Genomic DNA, 16,081 nt, shown 5'->3' on the forward strand with positions numbered 1-16,081 from the left:
ATCGTGCAATTGGATGCCCGAACTGGGGGTCCTTGGACCCCATTCCAAAGGCCCCAACATAGTACTTAAGTCGGAATCTTACCTAAAGTCTAAGACTGACGATAAATTGGACAAGAAGAGCTAAAAAATTTAACTGTAGAGTCCAAGAAATGCCAAAAACCAACAAAAATACTCATAAACGCACAATTTAAACAATACTATTCACCATAATAATCAATAAAAACATCTAAATAGAATGTATTATTAGTTTTTAATGGCCCCTGTTGAATTTAAGTATATTTTTATGGTTAATAAAATAAGAGAAACATAACATTACAAACCATTTATTTATTTGACTTATTTTAACCCCAATTCTCCTTCGATTTGAACTTTTCTCTACTTTATTCCGCTTTTTTAATTGAATTTAGCATTTGAAAAGGCCACCTGTGAGTTTTTCAGCCAGGCCTTCCTTTTAGAATATTAATTGTTCCTCCCCTTCTTCTTCTTTTTTTTTTTATCCTGGGAAAAGTGCCCCCATTAAAACTCCTTTTCATTCGCTCCCTGTTCTGCATAAACAAACCCATGTTGATTCAGAACAAATGTGCGGGTGTGTGTGTGTGTGTATGTTAGTGTTTAAAAGGGCAATACAAAGAAAGCCACCATTTTTTTTTGTCCAGCCATCAGCATAACATAAATGTAACGTTCCAATCCATTGTAGGAAAAACCAATAATATTATACAAATAATAACTACAGACTTGTCTTTTTACCCTATATTGGTAGTTTAGCATACATAATCCATATTTATTTTTTTGCACTTGCACTGTCTATACTACCCGACCACATTGTAGCATAACGTAGGATGAGGTTTATCCCATTTATATTCCAGACTGGTCGCCAGCCAATCCCATTGACTTGTAGTATTTGGTAGTAGTTGAGAAACTAAATGAACAGACTTATTTAGAATGTTAAATATTGTTATCTTGACATCATTGCATTTTTTTAGCGTAATATTAGGACATTTAAGTCAGATTTGGATTTTTATATTTATTTTATATTTTGTGATTAAAAACAGGACATTAATTATATTTGCGTCAATCAAACTGGAAGTTGATTCCTACTGATACAATTCTGATGAAAATGACTATTATTAACATAGCCGAACATAGTTTTTACTTAAATTATTTTCCCTTAACATTTTCTCAATGCAAAAAGTGTACCGTATCTCAAAAACACTATCCTGGACAAAGGGCCACTTGACCTTTGACCTATTTGCTCCTACCTGCTTTATGTAAGCAAAAATTTGAGCACACCCCACTATAAAAAGAAAAAACGTACGCATTGTAAGCATTTTTTTTTCTTTTTTGCAATAAACAAATCCCCTCCCGCCAGCCTCTTTTGGGGCCCGGCCACCTCCCGTCGTTCCCAGCTGACACCAAAGCAAGGAAGAAAATCAAAAGTGGGAGGCCAAAAGAAAACCAGGCTTCTGGGAAAACAAACGTACGCCAGCCAGCCAAGCAGCCCAAACGATTACTCCACACTTGTCCTTTAACTCTTTCCTGGACTCAAAAATTAACAATAAAACGGTAGCGTTTTTCTTTTTTATTGCAAATACAGATACAAAAGATTCTTCAAATACAATACAAATACTTTGCAAAAGAGTAGAACTGGTGGGGGGGCAGTTTGATACTGAGAGCATGTTTTAGAGTGTACAGGGAAAACAAAGCAAAATGTATACACTGTAAAAAATTGCCTAACTTATATTTTCCAGTTCTTCCAGCTTTAGTTCAACTTAATGCCCTTATAAGACATTTTGTAACAATTTAACCCCCCCAACCCGCATAGAAAGGCAAATGCATACTTCAAATGGAGATTTAAGTAAGATAAATAAAGAGCAAAGGTGATTACAGCTCGTACAGTTTTTCGTATTAGTACCCCCTGGGTTTATAAAATAAAAAATCCAAATGACAAGCATGGGATATGCCATGTAAATTAGAAAAACACAATAAAATAATAATAATAATAATAATAACAACAAGACTAGGATAGAATGTGATTCGTTGGCAATAAAATTACAGGAAATAAATAAGTATTGGTTTAAAACAAGGATGTCTGGCTAGATCAGAGGTCAATTGTGACTTCCTGATGCTAGCAAACACGCGCTAAGTGTAATCTCAGATGTCCGTGTGCGCCAAAAAGCCAGGGGGGATGGAGCAAAGTACAAGGCACAGGTGGTTGCGATGAGCGAGGATGAAAAATAGCTGTCATTCAATGGAACAAGTACAACAAATAACAAATAACAGCAAAAAGGTCAAACAGAAATAACGTTGTTAGCCTTTTCGTTTTATAACCTTCAACAACCCCGCGGGTATTAAACTGCCAGCGTATAAAGACATAAAAAAACTGACGATTCCTACAGAAAATGAATACGCAAATCCTCACAGAGGACTTTTTTACAGTCTTTTCATCCATCTAAAAATATATTTCTATAAAAAATTCTATCACGGTACAATAGAAAGGCACGGCGTGAGCCAATCACGGGTCTCGCTCTCGTTGAAGTCCACCATCCGAGTTTTAGAGGCGGAGCCGACGGGGTTTGTGAGGGGAGGGGTAGGGACTCATCGAAAACAAGTTTTTTGGGGGGTAGTTTAGGGTCTGGTGAGCTGAGTGTAGACCGGTGCCTGCTCCCAGTGCTGGGGGCTACTCTGGGGTATGGACGGCACCCCCGAGTTGTCGGCGATGGGCGTGTACATGGGCCTCTGGCTGGGGGGGCTGCTCATGTAGCTGAAAGTCGAGTAGAGGCCCGAACCCTGGCCGGCCCCCGCGTGGCTGTAGAAGGAAGCGGCGCCCCCCTGGTGCTCGCCAAAGTCGTACGCTTGCGCCCTGGAGATGGCCGGGTACGAGGCCGGGGGGCTGTAGTGCTGCAGGTTGAAGGGGCTGTAGGCCACGTGTTGGGGGGAACCCTGCTGCTCGCTGAAGTGGCTGGGGCTCAGCTGCTCCGTCTTGATTTGGGTCGTCCTGTGTTGGGCCTGAGCCGACTCGGAGCCGCCCCCCAGGGGGCTCAGGGTGTGTTGCGGTTGCTGTCCTTGCTGGGTTTTGGGGAGCCAGGCCGCCGCCCCCGAAGAAGGGCTGACTGGAGCGGCGGTGCCGCCGATGCTGTAGGTGCCGGTGTAGGCGACGGGGGTGCCCGGACCGCTCACCGAACCCGGGTGGCCGTTGGGCGGCAGGTATTGGTCGAATTCGTTGACGTCGAAGGTCTCGATGTGGGAGATGACGTCGCTGCTCAGTTCGCCAATGTCCACGTCGCGGAAGTCGATGTTGAGTTGGCGCTGGCCGCCGTCGCTTAGGGATCTCAGACCGCCTTCGCGCTTTAGGTCCATCTTGCCTGAGGTGAGGTCAGTTTTTGGGGTGGTGGGAGGCGTAGGGGGGCCTTGGGAACCTGGGGAGTCAGAAGGATTAGGGTTTGGTTCTGTGGGGTTGGCTGGGCTTGCATTTTATACATTTGTAGTGTTTATTTTTCTATTCATGATTAATTGACATTTTTAAATATTTTTTTATGAACTGTATGCCTTCTGTTGATCATTATAGTCATCTAATACATTTGAATTTTAAAAACTGGCCTCTTAGTGATCATGTCTGACAAAAAATATAATACAAAATAAGTCTAAAAATAAAAATTCTAATCATCGACCTTCCCTCAAACTGAATTGAACAGCCAATGATTTACTTCATACACAAAAAAACCTACAAAATAACTTGCTAGTATTCAACATTTTGAATCCCCCCCAAAGAACATACAGGAGCTCAACCCTCCTCTTAACTACCCCCCTAAAATGTCAACTCCATGCTCACCTGAATGCTCCCCAGGTGAGTGCACCTCTCCCAAACTAGAAGCCGGAGAATCCGCCTGCTGCAAGGCTTTAAAAATGGCGTTGGGCGAAATGTGGGTCTGCTCACTGCCATCCTCGGCCTCGCTCTGCCCGTTCTTCACCGACTTCCTCCGCCTGGGCTGGTATTTGTAGTCGGGGTGGTCCTTCTTGTGCTGCACACGGAGGCGCTCGGCCTCCTCTACGAAGGGACGCTTCTCGCCTTCGTTCAGAAGTCTGCGAGGAAGAACGGTCTTAGATACACCGGCCCACGGGTTCTTGGAACTCGGGGTTCGAACATGCCACCTACCTCCAGAGTTTGCCCAAGGTCTTGCTGAGCTCGGCGTTGTGCAGGTGCGGGTACTGGTCGGCCAGCTTCCTCCTGGCCGCCTGCGCCCAAACCATGAAGGCGTTCATGGGTCTCTTGACGTGAGGCTTGTTCTTGCTAGATCCGTTGACCCGGACCGGCATGGGTACCAAGGTCCAATCGTAGCCCTTGAGGACCTGGGACACGGCGTCACGGATGCAGGCCGGGAACTTGTCGTCCTCGTCCTTCTTGAAGTCGCCCAGGGCCGCCTCCACGCGGAGAAGGGCGTTCTCAGACGGACGCGTGTTCTCCGTGTCCGAACCCGAGCCGGAACCCGAACCCGAAACGGACCCGGACGGACACGGGGAACCCGCCGAGTCCTCGGACATACTCGGGCTCGGAGCATCGGACAGACATTTGTCTTGTTCGTCCGACATCTTTAGGTAGGGGTCGAGAAGATTCATGCGCGTAACGGGGTGGTCTCCAACTCCACCAAAGCAAATCCAAATAAAGATGCAAAAAGCCTTAACTTAAAATCGCCTTGGCCAGAATAAATCTGGGCTTGAAAAGTCTTTTAAAAATGTCCCTTTCTGGATTCGTCCCTAAAATGGATTCTTCGGTAGAAATTGGGTAAGGTAAGGGCATCCAAAGAAGAGCGCGGTGATCCACGGGGAATCGAGTAGAAGCAGACTTTTTAGGGGGCATCAAATTCGGGGGTGAAGTTGTCCTTGCTCGGCTCCAACCAAGTACAATCCCAGCGAGTGTGTGTGCTCTGAAGTGCCGTGAGCTGTGCTCACGGACTTTATAAGTGCCGTACCACGGAGAGCAGGAACCCCTGAATCCTATTGGTGGAGAGGGCGTGACGTCAGAAGTGGAGGAATTCGATACCCATCACTTTCTCCTCATGTCATCCCAACACCAGCTGAAGGAGGAGGAGGAGAAACACACTAATGACGAGTGTAAAACCAGTATAGTCATTTTCAGCCTTGTTGAAATATTTGATATAAAATGAGCATTTGATATGTTAGGCACCGTTTGAGTGAGTTTTTAGTTGCAATTTATTTTTACTAATTTGAGTTTCAGTACAAGGTGTTGCCAATAGGGGGCGACAACAGTCTGCCAGAGTCCAGTTAGGAGCTAGTATACTGAATTTGGAGGGAGGACAGAAAGACACTTTGAGTTCATAAACTTGGTTGCAAATTTTTATAATAATCACGTTATGAGATAATGTTCATTCTGCTGAATGCTGCAGATTTTTCTTGTTGTTGTGGGTTACATCTTAATCTAGTGTACAAACATCATCACACTATTCTTTTTTAATGTTGTACTTTACTACAGTGAACTATCAGTTTCCTAAATTAATACAAATGGTGTTTGATTTGGCGAACAAAAAAAAAACATACATGCACTGTTATGCATTTTTAATCAATTGGATTCCTCAATTGATCATTAAAGTTGACTTAAAACTATCATTGTCTTCTCACTTCAACCATTTTTCAGTGCAAAACAAAAATGTCTGTTGCAGTCAGTGAAGTGAACCTGCCCGCAAACGCCCCATTTGCTTGTTTATTATGCTTAGTGGAGATGTGGAAATGTAAATCTGGCTTGCAGCTAATGTGGACAACATGTGCTACCTGAAGTTGCTTTTAATAGTTTACAGATGTTCGCTCATTTGAGTATGGCCGCTTGCAGATTACACACACACACACACAGTCTTTATTTTAACAGGCGTAACTTGCTTGCCGTTCCAACGCAATCAAGTCGAGAAGTTTTTGTGTTCTTGTTGTTATTGCATGCAACATGTTGTTTTAAAATCTTAAAAGTAAACAGTTTTTGGGTATGCAGCATTTTTGTGTGATAAATCTGGGCCTTTGTCACGTTGGCGTCATGGAGATGCTGGAAAATGCCATGTTTACCCAGTAAAGAGTAAATAATGGACGTCTATCGCTGTCAATAGCAGGCAAAGTGTTCATTGTATGTCACTTTTGGTAAATTTTGGATTATTTCCTACTCATTTTGAAGGACTTTCCACAATGGTTTTTGATTTGTTGACTCTAGCTTCTTTTGGGGTATTTCAGGGTGACTTCCCCCAAAAATGCACATGTTCACAAATTGTTTTGGGGGTCCTCTTCTAAGCCTAGAAACTACTGTAAACCATTTTTTAAGTATACTCCACTTATTAAGTTCTGCTTTTCCTAACTTTCAAGTCCAATAGCAGTTCAAAAATAGTTATTTTTAACTTTACTTTTTATACGAATAGCTAGACAACATGTATAACAACAGTCCAATCCAACATCAAAGTCATTTGTACCCCATGAGGCTAATTATTTGACTCCAACTGCACTGTTGGTAACTTCCTTAAAGCCCCAAAAAGTGCAAGTCAAGTGTGGCCCAGAACACAAAAAAACGCGAAGGGTAGGAACCCAGCGATAAACCACCTTGCCCCCCTGCAGTTCCACCACCCCCGCTTAAGTGTGGTCGCAGCCCAAAGCGGCGTGATAGAATGACGCCTTGGGAAACTTCTCATCTTGACTTGAAGCTACAGCGTCAAAATTTGAGCAAATACTAAGAGTCAACTGCTAAACTCGCTCGGCTTTTCTCGCGGTAGTTGTTGCCGTTCCCACTTTGCATTTTAGTTTCAGCTTTTAAGACAGTTTTTTATATGTGGGTGTATTATTTGCAGGTATATTTTGTTGCCCAAAATATGCATTTAAGTATAAATAGTTGGATTTTGTGTCAATGTCGTTAAGTAAATATGTCATAAAGTAGCTAAGTGTCTTTATAAAGATCCAATTTCTTATTTTTTAGACTATCAGGGACAAATTAAGCCATGCCTATAGTACCAGTTAACATCTATTTATCTCTAAAGTCTTTATTTTTGGAAATATTCAACAATCAAAACTCATTACGTTGCTCTCAAAGAAATAAACTTAGTGATTGTTTACTACCTAATATTACAGATAGTCCTATTTTCTTGCAAGTATAAAAACAAATGACTTGTCAAAATAAGACTTTTCAGGAATGACTTTCCCATATTAAAGATATTCCAAGCCTCCCGTTCTAGGCCTTGTATCGAAATACTTAGGAAATGAAGAGAATTTGAGGAAAGCATCTCATGTGTGGGTGTGTGCAGTCGTCGGATAGGTGCGATATGCCATTCTTGGAAGGTCTGACGTGATGAATGGTCGCCTCCAGCTTGTGCGCCGCTCTTCCACTCTGATCTGAACGTCTGAGCACCGGGTGTTTGTTGACACAACGTCATTCAGCATCGCGTGTTGTTTAAACAACACTTAGGGAAGACCCAGGCCACTCCCCGTGCGGGACCATGACTCTCCAGACCATCCATCATTGCACCAAATTGCCGCTGTCTGATTCTCGCAATCTGGAATATGCTTTCCCTGACTTATTTTACTTTGCCTCTGTATTTACAAATTGACCACCATCTCGCACCTCTGTGTTTGTGGTGCGCGATAACCCATTTCCATGCGCTTTTTCTACCCTATTTCTCGGACTATAAGTCACACCAGCCAAAAAAATAATGTCAGTTATATTTTTTAAAGGGCATTTTTAGTACAAACCAAGAATAAACGTATGTTAAAGTCATAATAGTCGATCAGAGCTCAAAATAAGCATCTGTTAACATACATTTCTTGTAATTATAGAGTATAAAAAACAATAACTACAACATAACATGCTTTTAGTGGTCAGAGAGAGAGAGAATAAAAACTGAGTTGAGAACAATTGAGTTTTAATCGCAGGCCAAGCCAAACTAAAGAAAAGTGCGACTTATAGTCCAGAGTATACTGTATATTTTTGATCCAGTTATGATCCCGCTTTAAAAAAAATCACTTAAAACCTGACTTTTTGACCAAACCGTCTCTAATTAAGTGAGTCAAACTACGAAATGACTTGATGTCCGTCCCCCTTTTCCCCCCCCCGATTAAAATACGCCCGTTAACCCATGGACCGGCGCCGTAGAAACGGTAGGGAAAGCTCGGGGAAACCCGATCCTCCCGGTCCGAGTCTGAAAAGCCACAAAGGAGTAGCGTTTCCCCTCCGACGAGATGGCTTGTGCAAACAGCCCCGGCTTTAACAATAACAATGGTCTCGGCCAGCCGAGCCCGGCTAACTAATGACAGATCCACACCTTAATGTCCAGCGCTTGTTTGGGTTTAAGTCGGGGACGGCGTGCGTACGGGAGGGGAAGAATGGCCGTTGTCAGCAGGTGGCTCGTGCCGTTGGAAAAGTGCCGGCCGGGAATGGCCTCGGCGGCGGCGGCGCGGATTGAAACGGAAAACCTCAGACGCGGCGTAACGCTACTCGGAGGATGTCCAAGCATAACGCAGCGCCGCGTTTACGCGAGATGGCGGGGCTCGATTTCCTTTTCCTTCGCGGCCGTCTACAGATCCAGCCCGTGGTAACCGGAGATGTCAAACGTCTGATGTTTTCAGCGAGATAAGTTCCGCTTAGAGGAAGATGCGATGACCCAAAAGGGAAGTGTGGCAGTTTTAAGATTGGGATGCTGAAAGAAGCTGTCATTGGCCTTTTGGATCGCAGCGTTTTTTTTAGCAATGTCTGAAGAAACTAGTTTAAAGCAGTCATTATTATATCAATGGGAACTGATATAGTATTTTCCATCTATATGTGCAGGGGCGGATTTAGCGGGGTGGCATGGAAGGGCAACTGGCACCCTAAAAAACAGTTTTTTCAACTCTGTAGCCAATCATAAGGGACAATAAACAAAACAAAAAATATTTTTTAACCAACATCTCCTTCTGATTTAGCTTACCGACCACAGAGTTTATCAATTAGCATAAAACAATAACAACATTCATTTAACTCTATCCAAAAAGCATCCTGCCAAAACATTTTTACTAGATTTTTTTTTTTACCTTAGAACCACTTTATGGGTAAAATGAATTCCCAAGTTATATTATAAAATCAAATATAAATAAGGACATCTCACAGGAAAAAACTTAATACCCGAAGAAGAAGACGCCAACTAATACTAGCAAAACATTGCAGTAAAAATAAATGATCCAAAAATTCCTCCTTTTTTGAATAAATTACTCATGAAATACATTTTTTTTATTATAGCTGTAAATTTACCATCCAGGACAAATAAAATGAATGTTTTGCCATTTTGTGTACTACAAGGATAAAACTAACGTCTTTCAAGTTAGCCGCCAGCTAAGCTGGAAATGAAAGACGTCCCGCTACTTTAAGTTTACCTTGATTAGGCCAAAGGGGGGCCGCCTGGGGGGGGATCCACGGGAGGAACTTGGCGTGGGAGTGCCGGGCATCGTTGGGAAGTAATGAGGGATGTTGACTCTCGGGGTGACGAGGGTGGGCCCACCTGACCGCTTCGACCGGAGGGTTGCCAGGTAAACATGGTTGGGACGGAGACGCCAGAGTGGACTTGTTTGTTGGCCACGCACTGTGTGGGCGGACTTGGACGATGATGGCTTGTCAAAGAGTTTAGGTGGATAACTTGCTTATTGTTTGAATGGGTATTGCCTTTAAGATGTTAGATTTTGGATTGGGTAGCTTTATTCATCTCGTATTAGGGAAATTTTGTTGTCACAGTAGCAAGAGGGTGAGAATACAGACACAGTAAAGGACATTTTAGTAAGTTAATAAATAAATACTTGAATAAATATATAAATATATAATAAAATATATTAGTGGATTAGTATATCTGATCGTTGTGATACTAACGTGTAGTTTAGATTAGCTAATTATTCTGCAGGATTGGGTTAAAATGGCATTCTTACTTTTAAATTATATATTCCATGATTTCTGGAATTATGGGTTGAGTCATTGAAAACAAGGCCCCTAATGATGAATAGTCCAAAATCTGGTATAGTAACAGTTTCTGTCCAGGTTTGGATCAATTGAAACAATTTAAAAAAATGGTGGTGAAATATTAACATCAATGTAAATTGGACATATTAGAATAGATTAAAATCCTGAAATATTTCTATCTGACTGACTATTGTCCCCCATTACTGCCCAACAGTCACCCACATTGCCCGTATCTAAAATAAAACCATCCATTCGTTCACTTTTGATATGGCCAACGTCAATCATCTCCCAGCAATTAGCCTGCCCCGCTACACCATCTACAATTAAAGCAGCAATTGATCATTTTGACATCTACTAGCGGAAAAAAATGTTTTTTTCACTGCTTCTTGGCACCAAAAAACAAAAAAATGTCTTCACCCCAACACCCCCAACTCCAAGCCAGCGGCGAATAGCGGATTCGGCGAGGACCGCATCGAACAGACGGCGCTCTGTCTATCTCATAGGCTCATTGAGTCGTGTGGTTTTGGCAAGTCCGATGGCGACGTAGGTGGCTTCCCGTGAAGATATGGACGCCAGTGTGTACCCGCCCTCCTTAAGTATTCACTTTAGCTCGGCCATTAGGACACGTTCCATATTGAAATAGTCGGCGTCGCCACGGAAAAGTCCCTCGCTCGCTCGCACTCCGTCTTTTTGGCGTTTGTCCCGCCAACTCAAATTTAAGATTCTAATAAGAAAACGCTTTTGCCCGAGCTAATCCAAATAGCCCCCAGAGTAAATGACATTGGCCATCGGGCCGAGGCGGTTAAACGTACACAGTGTGAAGCGAGGGCTCTATATCAAAGAGCCACATGTGGACTCGAAATGTTGGCCTTTGGCGACTGAGCGCTTTTTAATAAACTCATTTGGGTTCTGTACATAGTGTTAATGCAGAGGCAAAATAGCGGCTAAAACCTTTTGACGTCGGTCTGGGTAATACGGCTTAGGGGAAGCTTAGACCACTTCCCACAAGACACACACACAGGACCGAAGGTGTTACTTTGCACAGGCGGCCTTTGTGTCACACGCTTGGCGTGTTCTCGAAATCAGGTTTTTTGGCGTGATCGGAGGGAAAAAATAAAGGTCAAGTGATGGATATTGATAGAGCCGAGTCCAATATGAGGGTTACGTTGGCATCGCCATTTTAATCACATTTTTTCAATAGACTTCTCCAATAATAGTTTCATTGATACCCTTTGATACTCTCGGTTACTCTCTGATGCTCTCGGTAACTCTCTGATACTCTCTGATACTCTCTGATACTCTTTGGTACACTTTGGTACTCTTTGGGAGTCATTGATACTCATTGATATTCCACAGTACTCTTTGGTAGTCATTGGTAGTCATTGATACTCCTTGATACTCTTTGATAGTCCTTGATACTCCTCGATACTCCTTGATACTCCTTGATAGTCATTGGAAGTCATTGGAAGTCATTGGAAGTCACTAGAAGTCATTGGTAGTCACTAGAAGTCATTGGTAGTCATTGATACTCTTTGGTACTCTTTGGTAGTCATTGATACTCAATGATAGTCATTGATTCCGAATATAACTCCCCCGCAAGAATATTTAAAAATATAAATACTTTTTGGCTCTCCCTGTCAAAAAGGTTGCCAGCCCCTGTTCTAAATGACCCTTAGCTATGAGTGTACCCAATTAAAACGGTGGCCTCGAGGGGACATCTTAATAGACTCTCACGTGTGCCTCGCCCAGCGCCGGGCCACGCACTCCCATTGGCCGCTTCCATTCTGCGTCCCGCGCTTCGGTGTCGGCCCCTCGCGAGGTGCCAAGTGATTTTTATCTCGGGCTAAATGCTCCCCTTCCAATCTGCCGTCTCTTAGGAGCATATGAATACACTTTACACTCACACGAAAGAAAACAGGTAACTTGAAACTGGGCTTGGAGCGAGAGCAGAGCCTGCAGGTATAAAAAATACAAAAATACTACACTGTGTCAACGTACATGCGTGTGTATATACACTCCATCTTGGTCACACTGTCTGCATACAGTAGAACTTTTAAAAGTACAGTAGCCCCTCGAATATTGTGGATATTGTAGACCAAAAATGGCCTTGATAAACGAAAAACAGTCAAGTAGCTATATTTTTTATATATATACATGTGTATTTATACATATTCCTACACACACATATATATTAGTGACTTAAACAGGAATCTTTTATAGCATTTTTAAAGTTGTAGTTGGCATGTGCAGTTCAGATAAAAGCATAGTTATCCTTTAAAATGTACTTTATTTTAACCTTTAGCTCCAAGTGGATTCTCAATGGGGCCAATCTGACCTTTTACATTCGCACATTTACATGTGGGAGATGTTCATTTTTTGTTTTAGCACGGTGGAACAGTGGAACGTTTAACACCTTGTTCTAAGATAACAACAGAAGAGATGCTGTTTCTACATTTTGCTGCGGAGCGCTCTTACGAGGAGTCGCCTTTCACCGTACTTGTCACATGGACATAAATCACAGTACACTGCAAAGACCCATGAAATGCTTGGGTAACTTTCAGTGCCTTTTTTTTTGTAACATGAATCGCCATAGGAGAAAAAATATGTACAAAAATGTGCAAATTATCTTCATTTCCAAGTAAATATTTGGGTATTTTTTTGAGTTTAAGTCGCACTAGGCACCTAATGCACAAAAAACAAAAAAAATACAACATTTTACTTTGAAATGGTTATAGAATAGGGAACTTTAGACAAAATAAGCACCTATCATGTAGCATATTATTATTTTTTAAATTACTATAGTCTAAAAACAAGTACAAAACAAGTATTTGATGGTCAGAGTGAAAAAAATTAAGACAGTCCCAGGCTCATCCAAATTTTGAAACAATAGTGCGACTTATAGTCCGGAATTTGCGGTTTTCAGCCTGGGAAATTTCATGGAGTAATTTATTTTTATTTTTAGAATACTAAGTAAGTAATATATATATTTTACAGCTACAGTACTCTTGGAAAAAAAACACTATCCTTGTTTAATTACACGAGTTGTAAAAAAGAAGTAGCATGTAAAGTTGTACGTCTATAGTTGTGAGTACCCGCGTTTTTCCCGCGTTGTATAGTCGATCCCAAGCGTGTCAAAAGCCTCTCTCTCCTCATCAACTTCCATTTATTTTATTTCCCATTTATATTTTCACGCGCAAATGTACATAAATCCCCAGTCATACGTCTCTGTCTTTCATTCACTCCTTCTTTCAACACGGCTGTTTATTTTATTTTATTTTTTCGGGAGGGCAAGCTTGCCGCAAAATGAAAATAAAGGTCGCGTCACACTCATAATATTTGGAGTGGAGCGACATTTATTTTCTTTTTATTAAACGCTGATTAATATGCAGCGTTGGGAGCGACCGACGCCGACGTTTTTTTTTTTTTTTTCTCGAGCCGCCTCCTCCTTCTTCGAGGTAGAACCGGTCGATTCCTGCTTGGACATTTACATAAAAGTCTGTTTTGGATTAATAGAAAGGAACTCATTGTCAATGTCAAGGCATCTCTGTAAAATGGCCGCCTATCTTAGCTAAATGCCGCTAAATTTAAGAGTTCATAACCAATAATAAATATACAAAATCAAGGTTTGATACCATGTTTTCTGGCGAATAATTAGATGCCTTCAAGTATGAGCTGTACCCTTAAAACTTTACAATTTCTCTCGTATAAGTCACCCCATATTCATGGTTTTAATAGGGAGTACAAATGTGTAACTTTGAAGGGTAAATGCAAGCTATGGTTTATTTATTTTGTTGAATTCCATTCATAGACGTCAAATTAATTTTTAAAGAGTTTTTACAGTTTATTTTTTCTCCATTTTGAAATAAATGACCGCATTGTCTTGCATTATGGCGTCTATAAGCTGTTCCCTCATTTTTTAGTGACAAATATGGCGTATATGCCTGAAAATATGGTAATTAATGTAGGATCTGTCATCTCTTAAAAAAAGATTGACATAACAGAAAAGAGTAGTCAGAAAAAATATTAATTATCATATGTAAGTTATAGTTTAGGCCCGGTGGGTTAGTGGTTATTGCTTCTGCCTCACTGTTCTGTGATTCTGGGTTCAAATCCAGATCAGTCCACCTTTGTAGAGTTTGCATATTCTCTCTTGGCTGTGTAGGTTTCCTGTGGGTACTACAGTTAACTTCCACATTCCAAAAACATGCTTGTTAGCCTGTTTAGACACTCGAAATTGCCCCTAAATATGAATGGTTGTGTGTATCCTTGTGCATTGTGATTGGCTGACCACCAATTCAGTGTATATAGGCTCCAGCACCCCCAGTGACTCTTGTAAGGATAAAGTGGGTCAGAAAATTACAAAAAAAGTTGCAAATTAGGAAAAAAATACGGTAGGTCAAGTCATAGATTTTATTTTTCTTTTGAAAGAGTCACACATGAAAATGTAGTATTTTATGGAAGCCCTATAAACTTTTTGGGGGGTAAAAAAAGAAGAAAAAAAACTTTGCAAAGGAAAATATCTTGTGGACTTTGACTTTATAGGCTTTTAAGAGCTTTCCCATGGGTGGCATACATTTCTCTGCTTTTTATTTTCCTTACTTCCCAAATCAGGAAGGAGCTTTTTAATGCCGCATCTCGCTTTTGGGTTTTCACAGTCTTTCTTCGGGGTACTTTGTACTGAGTACCAGTGTGGATGACGGTACGTCCATCGAGCCAACATCAATCCTCAAATTTCCACCTTCTCAATTCTCCTCCTTCTCGCCACTTTGCCTTTTTCTTTTTTGGCCGCCTGATGGACGTTCAACAAGTGGAATAATAAGCAGTGGAAGCCGTGTTTCACCCAAAAAAAGACAAGCCAACGTGTCATGTTCTGGCAACAAAACTCAATCTGTTCTTGGCTCACGTTTTGCCCGTCAGTCCTTAAAACCTCGATGCTAAAACATGACTTTTAACATCAACCACCCGCCGTGTTAATCCAGTCTTTGCCTTTTTGAAAACGGCGAGGAAACTCTTTGCTACTTTGACCACTTTTGTGACAGTTAAAATGGAACTTTGTTTTGTTTTAAATAAAAAATAACGCGGTGGCAACTGTTAAAATTGGACTTTAGAGTCGGTAAACCACACAAACCATCTTCAATTTAATTCTGGATTTGCGTTTTAGAGAGGAAGTCATGCGGTGAGGGCAATATTTACTGTATTTACTCGCATATAAGCCGTGTTTTTAACAAAAAAATCGAGGGTAAGGCTTATATGCGCATAAATTAAACTTGAAAAAGACAAAACACCATAATGCAAGACAATGAGGTCATTTATTTCAAAATAGAGAAAAGTTAAATACATAAAACACAAAATATAATATATTTTGACGTATTTTTATTCCATTTCTTGGTCAGAAGTAACCACTATTGCAGTATTATTAAAAATATGGCAATATTCACAATTGTTTCCGCCATTGGTGGAAAAATTGTGGTCTTGCCGGTTGCCCAGAGACAGCTAGCTAGCTAAGTTTAGCAACCTCAAAGTTGTTTCAAAACAAAATTCTCTGGGCGCACTGCTGTTTTTGGATGTCCACCTTTCTCCGTTTTCTGACACGGCACATTCCAGACGGATAAGAGGTTTTAACCGGTTATTATTACGCCGTATTGCGTTTCGGTTCCTTCGCTCTGCGCGTTCTGCTCCGACAGCTCTGCGTACTCTGGAGGATTTCCTTCCAAAACATTGAATAGTCCTTCCAAAACATCACCTGATCATTGTTGCTGGGCTTTTTCGAATAGATTCGCATTTAGGGCATCTCATGTGATGTTATTCGAGAGCTGGATTTCTCAAGGTTTTCTACGAATTGGACCCAGTAGTGATTTTAATTACGTCTTCCATCTTGCACATCGAAATATGATTGGGTAGTGGAAACAATGGCATTTTGATGATTGTCCAGTTTTTTATACCCTTAGGCTAGCAATGGAAGTTTTATCTCTAACATAAGCCAATTTTAGAAGTGCTGTTTATCTTGTAAGACCACTGAAATAGTCATAGGTGGCGTATTTTTGGACTATAAGTCGCACTAGCTTAAAGAAGTGCAGTAAAACGGGGGAACGAAATGTAGAAAAGTCATAATGGTGGTTAAGTGGA

The 16,081-nt window shown here is 41.4% G+C and overlaps 1 protein-coding gene and 1 long non-coding RNA gene across 2 annotated transcripts in view; one reads left to right on the top strand and one right to left on the bottom strand.

The window, feature by feature from the left end:
- Nucleotides 1–16,081, top strand: part of LOC144211796 (uncharacterized) — a 99,825-nt gene that overhangs the window by 36,319 nt on the left and 47,425 nt on the right. The gene's annotated exons all lie outside the window — the stretch shown is intronic.
- On the bottom strand, nucleotides 1,633–4,912 carry sox9a (SRY-box transcription factor 9a). Its single transcript, XM_077738895.1, has 3 exons — nucleotides 4,154–4,912; nucleotides 3,830–4,080; nucleotides 1,633–3,416 (listed from the first exon to the last, which is right to left on the bottom strand). Exons 1-3 carry the CDS (start codon nucleotides 4,612–4,614, stop codon nucleotides 2,626–2,628), a joined length of 1,503 nt encoding a protein of 500 aa, XP_077595021.1. The 5' UTR covers nucleotides 4,615–4,912; the 3' UTR covers nucleotides 1,633–2,625.

Source organism: Stigmatopora nigra, chromosome 18 (assembly GCF_051989575.1).
Source record: "Stigmatopora nigra isolate UIUO_SnigA chromosome 18, RoL_Snig_1.1, whole genome shotgun sequence".
Classification (NCBI taxonomy): domain Eukaryota; kingdom Metazoa; phylum Chordata; class Actinopteri; order Syngnathiformes; family Syngnathidae; genus Stigmatopora; species Stigmatopora nigra.

Coding starts and splice junctions, on each gene's coding strand:
- sox9a (XM_077738895.1), bottom strand. CDS start 4,614: ATGAATCTTCTCGACCCCTACCTAAAGATGTCGGACGAACAAGACAAA. Junction 4,081..4,153: donor ACCTTGGGCAAACTCTGGAG/GTAGGTGGCATG, acceptor TCTTCCTCGCAG/ACTTCTGAACGAAGGCGAGA. Junction 3,417..3,829: donor CTCACCTGGGGAGCATTCAG/GTGAGCATGGAG, acceptor CTGACTCCCCAG/GTTCCCAAGGCCCCCCTACG.